This window comes from Schistocerca americana, chromosome 5 (assembly GCF_021461395.2).
Source record: "Schistocerca americana isolate TAMUIC-IGC-003095 chromosome 5, iqSchAmer2.1, whole genome shotgun sequence".
In the NCBI taxonomy this organism is placed as follows: Eukaryota; Metazoa; Arthropoda; class Insecta; order Orthoptera; family Acrididae; genus Schistocerca; species Schistocerca americana.
The window spans coordinates 215,600,591-215,615,245 of record NC_060123.1 but is presented as its reverse complement, the minus strand read 5'-3'; the positions used below and the strand labels follow the sequence as shown (position 1 = coordinate 215,615,245).

Genomic DNA, 14,655 nt, shown 5'->3' with positions numbered 1-14,655 from the left:
GCAAAGGAATTTTTATGGTTAGCAGTGTGCCATGTCACTAGGCCGCAATTGTTTGTAATTGGTGTGAAGATATTCTGGTCAGTCCGAGTGAATGATTTGGCCACCCAGATTGTCTGAAGTGAATCCCATCAAACATTTATGGGAGTTATATGATAGGTCAGTTCAGGCACAAAATTCTGCACTGCCAACATTTTTACAATTATGGACAGTTATAGAGGCAGCATGGCTCAGTATTTCTGCAGGGGACTTAACAATGGCTTGTTGACTTTATGCCATGTTGAGTTGCTGCACTGCATGGGGCGAAAGGTGATCCGACCTGATAACTTTTGTCACCTAAGTGTATTTTTTTTTGTATGCGTGTATACCCAAGCCTGGTTTAGCAATTATGCCACCTTACTATGGTTTCCTATTCATAAGTCAACTGATAAATTATCAAGATTTTGGTCCAGTAATTAATACAGCAATTGAAAAAGGTTATCAAGTCACCTCTAGTACTTAGCTCCAGAAACTGTGGCTGTTGTTTTGTTTGATGACAATATTCGAACAAAGGTCAAGGCAAATATAGCACAAGCTATCTTGGAATTAGGACAGGCTGAAAAAGAGGAAGAGAAGAAAAATTAAGTGAGAAGGTACTTCGTGTACAAAAATGATTTTTCTTCTTTTATGAATACTGAATTTTCATCTATTGTAACAACTGTTATGAAAACTTTTTTCATGAGGTTTTCTCCACAAAGACCCTTAGCGGTGGAAAGGTGACCCCTAGTACAAAAGTGCAGTTCAAAAACTTGAGGAGATGATTATGAGTGCTATTACAGGAAGAGGTGTCAAACTCATTAAAAACTAAAGTAAGTTCATTGTTGTTACAATCAAATAATCTTTGATTCTACAGAAGTGAATGTTGTAAAATGATTTTTTTAAATGAAAATGTTTCTCAATTTAAAAACGTGTGCATTATCAAACACAAACTTAATGTTTCTTAAATTTTTTGTTTTGGTTTTTTCATTCCTTGAATTAACTTTTCAGTTGTTGTTGTTGTTGTTGTTGTTGTGGTCTCCAGTCCAGAGACTGGTTTGATGCAGCTCTCCATGCTACTCTATCCTGTGCATGTTTCTTCATCTCCCAGTACCTACTGCAACCTACATCCTTCTGAATCTGCTTAGTGTATTCATCTCTTGGTCTCCCTCTACGATTTTTGCCCTCCAGTACTAAATTGGTGGTCCCTCGATGCCTCAGAACATGTCCTACCAACCGATCCTTCTTCTAGTCAAGTTGTGCCACAAACTCCTCTTCTCCCCAATTCTATTTAATACCTCCTCATTAGTTATGTGATCTACCCATCTAATCTTCAGCATTCTTCTGTAGCACCACATTTCGAAAGCTTCAATTCTCTTCTTGTCCAAACTGTTTATCGTCCTTGTTTCACTTCCATGCATGGCTACACTCCATACAAATACTTTCAGAAATGACTTCTTGACACTTATATCTATACTCAATGTTAACAAATTTCTCTTCTTCAGAAACGCTTTCCTTGCCATTGCCAGGACTTGTAACAATTCAAAATGGTTTTAAACAACTGCTGGGTTTCCTTGAATGTGTCACATACGTTACTCTCTTGGAAGACAAGGACACAGTTTACATAAGAAGAATACAGTGCATTTTAACAGAAATAATGTTGTGGATGTCATGTTGTGATTTAGAGACATTTGAGGATGGCCTAGAATTTGTTAGATTGGGGTGACTTTTTTCACAGAACCCCCTTTTGTCCCCATTGGAACAAAAGTGGGGGAAGCGAAGTACTAAATTTCAAAGACATTACAGATAGCTAACTGCCACCCTAGTGCCCATGGGCTGGAGTAGATGATTTCTATGGGAGCACAGAAACTAACACAAATGGAGTGTCTAGGGTGATTAGATTTAAGGTATTATAAAATACGTAGAAGGTGGTTGTGCACACTGTGCTACACTTCAGTGGCTGCTTCACAAATTTACACTGTGTGGATCACCCTTCCAAATCAATGTATCATCTTCACTGAATAATGATTTGGTGGACAGGGTGAGCAGCAATCTGCGGTTGTTTGCCGATGATGCTGTGGTGTAAGGTAAGTCGTGGAAGTTGAGTGACTGTAGGAAGATACAAAATGTCTCGGACAAAATTTCCAGTTGGTGTGATGACTGGCAGCTAGCCCTAAATGTGGAAAATGTAAGCTAATGAGTACAAGTAGGAAGATCAAACCTGTAATGTTCATATACAGTATTACAGTCAAGTCTTTTAAATATTTGGACATTATGTTGCAAAGCAATATGAGATGGAGCAAGCATGTGAGAATTGTGGTAGGGAAGACATATGGTTGACTTAGATTTATTGGGAGAAGTTTAGGAAAGAGTGGCTCATTTGTAAAAGAGACTGCATACAGAAAACAAGTGTGACCTATTCTGCGTACTGCTCAAGCGTTTGGGATCCGTACCAGGTCAGATTGAAGGAAGACATTTGAAGTAATTCAGGGGCAGGCTGCTAGATTTATTACCAGTATGTTCGAACAACATAGAAATGATATGAAGACACTTCAGAACTCAGATGGGAATCCCTGGAAGGAAGGCTACATTCTTTTTGAGAAGCACTATTGAGAAAACTTAGAGAACCTGCATTTGAAGCTGACCACCAAATTATTCTATTGCCGCCAACATACATTGAGCATAAGGACCACGAAGATAAGATGTGAAAAATTGGGGCTCATACAGAGACATGTAGACTGTCATTTACGTGCAGACGCTAATAATAATAATAATAATAATGGTTTTGAATTTGTCCAATTGTGTGCATGTGTGTTATTTTACCTGTGTGAATTACTCAGTACCAAACTTGTTTTGTATTTATGATGTAATAGTAATAATGAGATACCACTAATAAATGGGAAAACCCCAGAGATGCAAGGCAACAGGGAGAAGGCAACAAGCTGTTTGTAAATGATTAGAGCAATAGATAATATATGTTGCAATTTAATACCTAGGTACTTGCTCATATGAAAACTGAAAGTTGTTCTAAAGTTAGCGTGTGAAAATTTGTAACTTTGAGGAACAACTTGTCTTGATTCTTCACCTTGTCTGTTTTGGCGTAGTTGGTGAAAGAACTGTGTGATCTGACACAAATGGAATAAGTCACTTAAAACGTTTCATAGTGTGCTTCATATGGTGGCATTCATCACTTGGAACAACTCTGAGCATTGTCGGATGTCAGTGAGGGACCTCTGGAAAAAAAAAATTTAAAAAAAAATGCTTAGAATTTCTTGCCTGTGGTCTTTTGCGCGCGCGCGCGTGCGCCCCCCCCCCCCCCCCCCCCCCCCCCCCCCCCCACACACACACACACACTCACACACTATAGTTTTCTACTTTCTTGTCTGAAATAAACTGACATGAAAAAGTCCAGTAATAGAGCAGCATATCCTGCTTCCTAAAACCAGTTCGCTATGTTTTTATATATTTTCTGAAGCGCACAAACGTCCTTTTGAATTTTAAAATATTTGCGTAGCACATTTTTCATTCTTTCAGTTTTCTACGGTATGTAGAATTTACTGTTCCACCTGTAAGAATGTCGATAGTTTTACTATCTCTTGTAGTAAGTTCTGCCATTGCCAGTTCATCGCTGCTGAGAGTGTTTACATTGTGGAGGAGATTAACTGTACAGTACTGGACATAATAGTGTGCTGTGGTATTTCTGTATATTGCAAAGTGATACAACCACAATTGAATTGGATGCTGCTTTCCATGATGTGATGTCCAGTATTAATTGACCTTAAATTGAATATCATGATTGGTTTGTTTTCTGCAGCTGTGATAAAGTATTTATACTCTCTTAAAGTCTGTTAGAGGAGATACAGGACAATCTCTCGAAACATACAGTATTAATCATAAAAACATGATCTGTATGCAGAAGAAATGTATTCTAAAAGAGAAACAAAATATGAGCACCATATATAGACAGTTGGGTTTTTCAACTTTTTGCAAAGATTGAATGAATGACTGAATGAGTGAATGAATGAATGAATGACTGACTGAATGAATGAATGACTGCAAATCTACAAAAACACTTCAACATGTTCAACACTTTCGCTGCGGCATCGGTGCAGGCGTGCAACTCCCCAGTGCGGCCCGGCAATTGCGAGTGCGGGCCGGTAACACACTGAAACGGCAGGTACGGCTCGGAGCCGACGCTCCTAACCACACCTGAGCTACAGGCTGACGTCAAGACTTTGTAAGATCTGTAGGATCATGTTCTATGCTGACTTAATATGACACCTTAGATGCATTACTTCAAATAAGCTTCGACTGTATTGTGGTCATGTTTTAAAGTCTGTTTGCTATCTGACACCTGTTGGGGTCACAGGCGTCATTCAAATGTTCGTGATTTGTTGATAATGTAACAAAAAATACAATTTGGATTCCAAAACGCATATTCTTAAGAGGGAAGGAAAGGAAAAATGAAACTGGATTCATTTGAAATTATATTTACTTCAAATGCGCATTTTTAAGATTCACTGTGATAGAGGTTGTCAATTTAATAGCATGTATGCTCCTGATGTGAGAGAATTAACCATCTACTTTTAACACAAACGCCCAGGGGATGCCCGGATGTGTAGTAATTAATAAGCGAAACTCTTTTCCTGCTCGTTTTCACATTGGAAGGTCCACTAACTGCGTTCGATAACTGACCACACAAAACAAAAGTTTACACGCTTTGATACAAGCTTAGACGCTGCAACTAGACTGAGTAATACGACAGTGAGCGTGGATGCTTACAAGCGTTAGCTGCACTGGCTCGTGGCTTGTTGTGACGCTGCAGCGAAAGTGTTAATTTGAGACTGAAAATGAGAATATCCGGTTACATGAATACCAAAGCAGTTCTTGAGGAAATAGGTGTACAACTAGAAGACAACACAGAACTGAACCATCTGCAGGATGGCCATAGTAACATTTTGCATTTTTAAGAAAAATTGATGCCAAATGGTCAAACAATGCACTAGACACAGTGAACCGACGGAAAAATATCTGGCTTAAATGGAAAAAATGTTTGTGAAATATGCATTTGTTATAAAGGTTTAAACCAATCATGGTCCTTACATGTCAGACTAAACTACTACTACTACAATAATAATAATAATAATAGTCCCTGTGGAGGCCCGGGAAAAGAATAGGCCTCCGGTATGTTCTGCCAGTCGTAAAAGGCGACGAAAAGAACAAACCACTAATAGGGCTAACCCCCCCTTTTAGTGTGATTAGTTGGTTCAGGACAGAACTAAAGAAGCCTCGGACAAGCGCCGTCATGGTCGGGGACGACGCTTGAACCCTATGCCCGCCCACAATGGTAACGACACTGCTAGCCATCTGGAAGATGATTTAAATCCAAATAGAGGTGTTTTGCAGGATATGCTTCCTGCAACCACCCTAGAAGGAAAACAAAGACAGAGGATGAGATGGTCAGATGAAGTTAATTGACACCTCATGTTCTGTTATTACCAAGCAACAAACCTAGGAACCAACACAACTGGATACAGATCACAAGTATACACAACATTTATTACCAGATACCCAGAATTAAAATTTTTAACAGAACGACGACTAGCTGATCATATCCGTGTAATAATAAAAAATAACAGGATACCCCAGTCAGAATTAGAAAACATCAAACAACAAGTACAACAAATACTGGAACAAAATAATGTGCAATCAAAAGAAGAAGAAAATACAGTAATGGACTCAAACATCCCGGAGCAAACAAACAAAGAACAACACGCACCAATTAAACAATCAGAGGAAAACGAAATCTTAAGACAGCCACCAGAACAAGCACAATTAGAACGCGAAATGACACAGATGTTAGATATAGAAGAAAAATTTCAGCTAACATATATAGAATACAAAGACACAAATACAGACATTAGACCATTCTTGCATAGACCACCAAATAACCCACAAGTCGAAACAACAATAAAAACTATCAACACAATCATACACAACAAAATAAATGAAAACACAACTATGGAAGAGTTACAACTACTGGTTTATATAGGAGCACTCACTACACTAAATATACACACTAGGCAGAGATCAGAACCTACCAACACACAGAAGAAACCCACAAAACCAGCATGGCAACACAGGCTACAGATCAAAATAGAAAAACTGAGAAGAGACATCGGACAGCTAACACAATTTATAAGAAATGAAATCTCGGAAAAAAAACGAAAAAGGTTAGGTAAAATCTCACAACAAGGTGCGACAGAGCAATTAGACGAAAAGAAGCAGAAATTACAAGCATTAGCCAAACGACTCAGACGATACAAAAAAAGTGAAAATAGAAGGAAACAAAACCAAACATTCAACACAAACGAAAAGAAATTTTACCAGACAATAGATAACACACACATTAAAATAAACAATCCACCAAACATAACAGACATGGAACACTTCTGGAGCAACATATGGTCAAACCCGGTACAAAATAACAGGCATGCACGATGGATACAAGCAGAAACAGACACATACAAGATGATACCACAAATGCCTGAAGTGATAATTTTGCAACATGAAGTCACCCAAGCAATTAATTCTACTCACAATTGGAAAGCCCCTGGAAATGATAAAACAGCAAATTTCTGGTTAAAGAAGTTCACCTCAACACATTCACATCTAACTAAATTATTTAACAGTTACATTGCAGACCCATACACATTCCCTGATACACTTACACACGGAATAACATATCTGAAACCTAAAGATCAAGCAAACCCAGCTAAATATCGCCCCATAACATGCCTACCAACAATATACAAAATTTTAACTTCAGTCATTACACAGAAATTAATGACACATACAACACAGAACAAAATTATAAATGAAGAACAAAAGGCTGTTGCAAAGGAGCACGAGGCTGTAAAGAGCAACTGATAATAGATGCAGAGGTGACATATCAAGCTAAAACTAAACAAAGGTCGCTACACTACGCATACATTGATTACCAAAAAGCTTTTGATAGTGTACCCCACTCATGGTTACTACAAATATTGGAAATATACAAAGTAGATCCTAAATTGATACAGTTCCTAAACATAGTAATGAAAAATTGGAAAACCACACTTAATATCCAAACAAATTCAAATAATATCACATCACAGCCAATACAGATTAAGCGTGGAATATACCAAGGAGACTCATTAAGTCCTTTCTGGTTTTGCCTTGCTCTGAACCCACTATCCAACATGCTAAATAATACAAATTGTGGATACAATATTACTGGAACATACCCACACAAAATCACACATGTGCTATACATTGATGATCTAAAACTACTGGCAGCAACAAATCAACAACTCAACCAATTACTAAAGGTAACAGAAGGATTCAGCAATGATATAAGTATGGCTTTTGGAACAGACAAATGTAAGAAAAATAGCATAGTCAAGGGAAAACACACTAAACAAGAAGATTACATATTGGATAACCACAGCGACTGCATAGAAGCGATGGAAAAAACGGATGCCTATAAATATCTAGGATACAGACAAAAAATAGGAATAGATAATACAAATATTAAAGAAGAACTAAAAGAAAAATATAGACAAAGACTAACAAAAATACTGAAAACAGAATTGACAGCAAGAAACAAGACAAAAGCTATAAATACTTATGCCATATCAATATTGACCTACTCATTTGGAGTAGTGAAACGGAGTAACACAGACCTAGAAGCACTCAATACACTTACACGATCACAATGCCACAAATATAGAATACGTCACATACATTCAGCAACTGAAAGATTCACATTAAGCAGAAAGGAAGGAGGAAGGGGATTTATCGACATAAAAAACCTACATTATGGACAGGTAGACAATTTAAGAAAATTCTTTCTAGAACGAGCAGAAACTAGCAAAATACACAAGGCAATCACTCATATAAATACATCGGCTACACCACTGCAATTTCATAACCACTTCTACAACCCTTTAGATCGCATAACATCAACAGATACGAAGAAAGTAAATTGGAAAAAGAAAACACTTCATGGCAAGCACCCGTATCATCTAACACAGCCACACATCGATCAAGACGCATCCAACACATGGCTAAGAAAAGGCAATATATACAGTGAGACGGAAGGATTCATGATTGCAATACAGGATCAAACAATAAACACCAGGTATTTCAGCAAGCATATTATTAAAGATCCCAATACCACAACGGATAAATGCAGACTTTGTAAACAACAAATAGAAACAGTAGATCACATCACAAGCGGATGTACAATACTAGCAAATACAGAATACCCCAGAAGACATGACAATGTCGCAAAAATAATACATCAACAGCTTGCCTTACAACATAAACTTTTAAAACAACACGTTCCTACATACAAGTATACACCACAAAATGTACTGGAGAATGATGAATACAAATTATACTGGAACAGAACCGTTATAACAGATAAAACAACACCACATAACAAACCTGACATCATACTCACCAAAAAAAAAAAAAAGAAATTAACACAACTAATTGAAATATCCATACCCAATACAACAAATATACAAAAGAAAACAGGAGAAAAAATTGAAAAATACATCCAACTGGCTGAGGAAGTCAAAGACATATGGCATCAGGATAAAGTTGACATCATACCAATTATACTATCAACTACAGGAGTCATACCACACAATATCCACCAGTACATAAACGCAATACAGCTACATCCAAATGTATGTATACAACTACAGAAATCTGTAATTACTGATACATGTTCAGTTGCCCGAAAGTTCCTAAATGCAATGTAACATACCGTACAGTTAAAAGGAAAATATAATAATATTGGAGAGGCAACACTTCTAATGTGAATCTTTTTCAGGTGTCCCATTCGAGGAGTTTGAAAGAGACCTTCTAGACGCAGATGAACTGGCAGCAACACCTACTTATGATGAGGAAGTCTTTTCACTCAGTTTTGTCAATCTCAGGAGAGGTTCTGAAAGAAATAGAGGTGGATGTGAGACTCTTGAAAATGACATGTGTGATAGAGATGAACAGGTTGATCAGGCAGCAACAGCAAGCAGTTCCAGCCTTGGCCAGGTAGCTGCACGCGGTTTGGCCCTCGACCATGCAGCTGCATGCGGTTCGACTGCACACGGTTCGGGCCTTGACCAGGCAGCTGCACACGGTTCGGGCCTTGACCAGGCAGCTGCACACGGTTCGGGCCTTGACCAGGCAGCTGCACACGGTTCGGGCCTCGACCAGGCAACACAAACTGAACAGTCCTACACAAGAAATTCTCAGGCTGTGTGCCACTACTGTTGTACAGGTGCACTGCCTATAATGCAGAGAGTAAATGTTTCTTGTCAGCCAAGTCCAGCTACTAACAGAAGCCTGTAAGTTGATACACAGCATTATTTAGCTACTTCGTTAGATTTTATGTTGCAAGTGACTGGCTACATTGTAAGATAAGGAAATTATAAAACAACTACCAACCATTACATAGATCTGCTATGAAAATAATTTTATTGTCCATTTCCATAATCAGGCTCAGACTGAGGGGGAGAAATTGGGAAGTGCAATAATCCAATTTCCCTAAAACTTCGCTCAGTGGAAGAGGGGTCAAAGTAAGTGACCATGTGTCTCAGCTTTTTCATAGATACTTGACCATTTCTGAAAATACAAAAATTTTTGTTTTTGTGAAGCTTTGCTCCTCCAGAATCTGCCTACCAAATAAAAATAACTGTGCCATTTTAAATATAGTTTAATATTATAAATCGTGGGTGTGAGGTAATGGTTGTTACATTTTTATAGTAATTGTGGGTAGCATTCGACCATTTTCAGTCCTATACGTATCTCAGCAACATGCTTCAACAGACAATGCTCTCTTTCTCTGGTTGTAAAACCTAGCTCACAAAGTTAAAACACCAAAAAACTAATAATTTTGGCATTCATAAGATAAAATAAAATAAAAAAAAACATTGGACTGTGGTCCTCCTCCTACATTTAAATTGATACGACAGCAGCTGTCCTGTCTCACATCACACACTACAGTAGGTCATGTCTTATTGTTCTGCTGTGGGCTCCAAGAGTCTTGAATGATCCAGTTACTATTACTGGTAAATTTTTTAGTATTTTAACTTCAGGAGCTAAATTTTGCAACCTGATACTCTTGAAACAAGTGTTGTTGAGCTATGTGCAGGACATAAATACAGATGAATGCTACCAATTATTACTGTTAAATCTGATAGTTTTGAGTGTCCTCCTTGTAATCTCAATTTTACACCTCATGTATCACTTCAAAATACTGTCACAGGTAGACTGTATTTTCATACGAGAGGGTTTTATGCAGAACAAATGTATCATTTAGTTAAGACAGATGATAGTTCTGAATGGTGATTATGTGGAAAGTAATACAAAGGCATAAATGAGAGATTTTCCTAATACATTTCCTATAACTATACCAGTATTTTATTTAAATCATAACAGATTACTTTCAGGATAGACATTGCATCTGTACCAGAATTTACTCGAGTGAATCTACCTTCTGAATAGTATCCAGCTTTATTTGTATTTCTAATCTTTCACAATCATAATGTTCTTCATGACACAGCATCATGTCTTTGAAAGACACACATGAAGCAGTCTACAATATCTTATGGATTGTGATCATGTGAAAATTCTCACAAGGCGAGATGCCACATAACAAATCCAACCCCTTTCTCACCAGCACTGTGTTGGCCACTGGTCATTGACATCACCACACAAATTAAGCTCTTCTCAGACAATGTTTACAGAAACCTGTTTTACTTGTAAACTCAATTTACAAGTGCAAATAATTACTCACTTAATAAGCTGAAAATAAGTCAACTACATAAACATGAGATCATCGAAGTTATTTTGTCTACTAAAATCAGTGGACAGGAAATGCTGGGGAGATACAGTCTGCATGTAAACTGAAAAGTGAGCAGTGCTTGTGTTGGAGAAAGTCGCCTTTCCTGGAAGAATGCTACTTCATCATAAAGGATGACTAAGACAAGTTTCCCCCATGGCAGTGTGGAACAGTGTGCTGAAATTTACATAGAACCAGTCCATATGCTTTTCCTGCATTCATATTACTAGCAACCCATATCAGTATTCAATGTAAGAATAACAAACATTGTGGAAACTAAACTCTCTCCCATTGGCAGCACCTGTGCACATTGTCGCCAGTCATTCATGAGGCGAGGTGTGAAAGAGTTGGTGTAACTTTGTGAAATACCCTGTATTTGCTTTTTGTGATATAACATGATAGAGAGAATGGGGAATTCCCAGCTCGTTCTTCATTTTGCAGACCTGTAATTAAAGAAAATGCATAACCCCCAAACAGTGACCTACCTTCCCTCATGCTTCTAACCTCCACCTCCATGCCTTTTCACACTGTTACACCCCAGAACAAAGTTAATCCCTTATTATTCTATTTGTTCCTTACCAACTTCATTTAATAATAAACAGTAATTTTATGTCATTAAAACACTATTTTAATAATCTGTCATTTTTTCATCAACTGCAATATGGAAACTTAGTCCTATTGGAAAGGCAAACAGGATCTTTTTTGTAGGAAATCTAACGTAGTTTAATTTTGTACTGGTAACGTTTTTGCTAGATGCTGTGGTTTTCAATATAGTCAAAAAAAAAAAACAGAAAAAGTTAACTTCGCTTAACACCACACTCACATTCCTCCAGTCAGGATTTTTAGTATGTTGTTCATGATTACACACACACACTCTCTCTCTCTCTCTCTCTCTCTCTCTCTCTCTCTCTCTCTCTCTCTCTCTCACACACACGAAATTCAAGCTTTCGCTATCAATATAATAGAGGGAAACATTCCACGCAGGAAAAATATATTTAAAAACAAAGATGATGTGACTTACCATACGAAAGCGCTGGCAGGTCAATAGAAACACAGACACATACATACACACAAAATTCAAGCTTTCGCAACAAACTGTTGCCTCATCAGGAAAGAGGGAAGGAGAGGGAAAGACGAAAGGAAGTGGATTTTAAGGGAGAGGGTAAGGAGTCATTCCAATCCCGGGAGCGGAAAGACTTACCTTACGGGGAAAAAAGGACGGGTATACACTCGCGCACACACACACATATCCATCCACACATATACAGACACAAGCAGTCTGCTTGTGTCTGTATATGTGTGGATGGATATATGTGTGTGTGTGTGTGGGGGGGGGGGGGGGGGGCACATAAGAATATGGGACACTAAAACACTCTGTAGAATCTCTGACATATATCTTCTTTACACAGTACTGTTCTTTCCCAAAAACTTGTCAGTCAAGTAAAGTGCTACTGGATTGTCTCTAGCTGATTAGATTCCTCCTCCCTCCTTAGACTTATGCTTTATCATTTTTGGATACTGATTTATTCATGTGTTGCACAGTTGAGGAAAGTGTTTCTTTTGAATAATCTGTTTAATAATGGTATATTTTAATTTTCACCAAATCCTCTCTAAAGAAACAACATTTATGTAGTTGTGTTAATATGAATTTGAACCCACTAGACATTGTGAACAAAAGGATTCTGTCTTGGGTTCATTCTTGCTTTTGGTTATACGGTAATGATTGTCCAGATGTGCTCTTTACAAGGTGCAAATTGTGTTGTTCCATAATGGGTAAGAGCATAAGGATAACAAACTGGGCATATTATTGATAAGAAAGGCCAGTAATAGATGTATGTATTATGAATGAGATGTCAAAATGCTCTTTTTTATGGGTAAGATGTAGTTCTTTTAATGGGCTTCTTCATTCTGGGGGAAAGAAACATACGGACAGTCTCTTTGCTTTTAACCATCTGCTATTTTCAGATTTCATAAGTTACCCTTTCAGTAAGAACTCTTAGAAATAAATGGTGTTTCACATATGATGCAAATGCTGTGTCCAGTATTGTGCAGGAATCAGACAACGAGATGTGTTCAGATTGATACATAGTTTTCACCATTCCTCAGACTGTTACACTTGGTGTACCAGTATTATCCGAACTAACAATATTATGAAAAGGAAAGTTGCTACTCACCATACTGCAGAGACACTGAGTCGTGAATAGGCACAACAAAAAGACTGTCACAAATTAGCTTTCGACCAATATGGTCTTACACACACAGACACCCTCTCTCTCTCTCTCTCTCTCTCTCTCTCTCTCTCTCTCTCTCTCTCTCTCTCTCTCTCTCTCTCTCTCGTGTGTGTGTGTGTGTGTGTGGGTGTGTGGGTGTGGGTGTGTGTGTGGGCGCGCGCGCGCGCGCATGTGCGTGCGTGCGCCTGTCTGTCTGTTGTCTAATCTTGACGAAGGCCATTCTGGCTGCAAGCTAATTTGTGACAGTCTTTTTGTTGTACCTATCTGCAACTCAGAATCTCCAGTATATTATGAGTAGCAACATCCCATCCTGGATTTTCTATTGTTTGATTTCATCTAAACTAGGTGCATAGGGAGTGCCCTTGAAATGATATGTGAGAAAACTGTTGCCCACATTCAACACTTCAGGTTAGTGTCAGCAGCAACTGCTGAATTCTTATAAAATGTTGGTGGTGCTACACAGATTGTTAAACTGATGGCACTATCCTCATAATATTGTTGCGCACATTGTTAATATATATTCCTGCTTGTCTTCCATGAATTAACTACAGATCTCTTTATTAGCTGTTAATTCACTGGAAGGGTTGGAGCACATTGCTTGAAAGTATCTTGGTCATGCAGCTGGATTGTGATTGATCATTGTAGAATGAATTTTCAATGGCATAATGTGCCATCATTATGAGGTTACTCCTGCTGACTGGCATCCTGGATCAGTAGGTTTGATGTATATACCAGTCACCACCAACTTCCACTGACCCTGTGTATGGACAATGTGATGTTCTGGCTATGGTGGGGTGGGGTGGAGTGGGCGGGTGGGATGGTAACTCACACTCAGGAATCCAGTGGCGATTCTCAGTCTGCACTCTGCCTTCACCGTGCTTGGTGTTCCATTTCTGCTCTGTCTGGAGAATTGTCAGTGCAGATCCCATGCTTGGCTAACTTAAAATACATTGTCCTTGTTGATGAGATGCTCATGTGGCTAGATTTCGATATGCTCCTTGTATACAGTCCTAGTAATGGGATGTGTTTTGCAGAAATTTTGTGTCTTTGTATTTCATTTTGTGATTGCTTACTGAAAATAAATGAGTCCTCATTCACCCAAACTATTCAATTTTGTGCTCATGTCCTCACATTTTCTTTTTAACGGACATCGCTTGTCACTTGTGGTTGCCAGTATGTACATGCAAGTCTTTGAAGACCAGGCATTAGACTCAGCACCATTAAACCAACAGTCTTTTACAGATATGTTGATATGTATGAAGGAAAATTACTGAACAGCTGTATGTTTCAAGAAGGTTTTTTTTTTATGTAGACAACAAGTTTTGGCATCTCATTAATGTCATCTTAAGGCCGCTATGCACTCCATATATACAGTCAGATACTTAGATACTTCCACAACTGGAGCCATCAATATCTGGATGCCATGAATTCGTTTTTGCAGTGTTTTCTTCAAAGACTTGAAAAACAAGTCACCATGGTGGTGGAACGAAACAGTTAGCTGCCATTATTAGATGTTCT

At 38.2% G+C, this 14,655-nt stretch overlaps 1 protein-coding gene across 2 annotated transcripts in view; it reads left to right on the top strand.

Moving 5' to 3' along the window:
• The window catches only part of LOC124616124 (kinesin-like protein KIN-7M, chloroplastic), a 276,601-nt gene that overhangs the window by 178,968 nt on the left and 82,978 nt on the right, over window positions 1-14,655 (top strand). For both annotated transcript variants that reach the window (XM_047144390.1, XM_047144391.1), the window contains one exon: window positions 8,897-9,410. In XM_047144390.1, coding sequence (XP_047000346.1) covers window positions 8,897-9,410 — 514 coding nt within the window. The remainder of the gene's footprint in view (window positions 1-8,896; window positions 9,411-14,655) is intronic.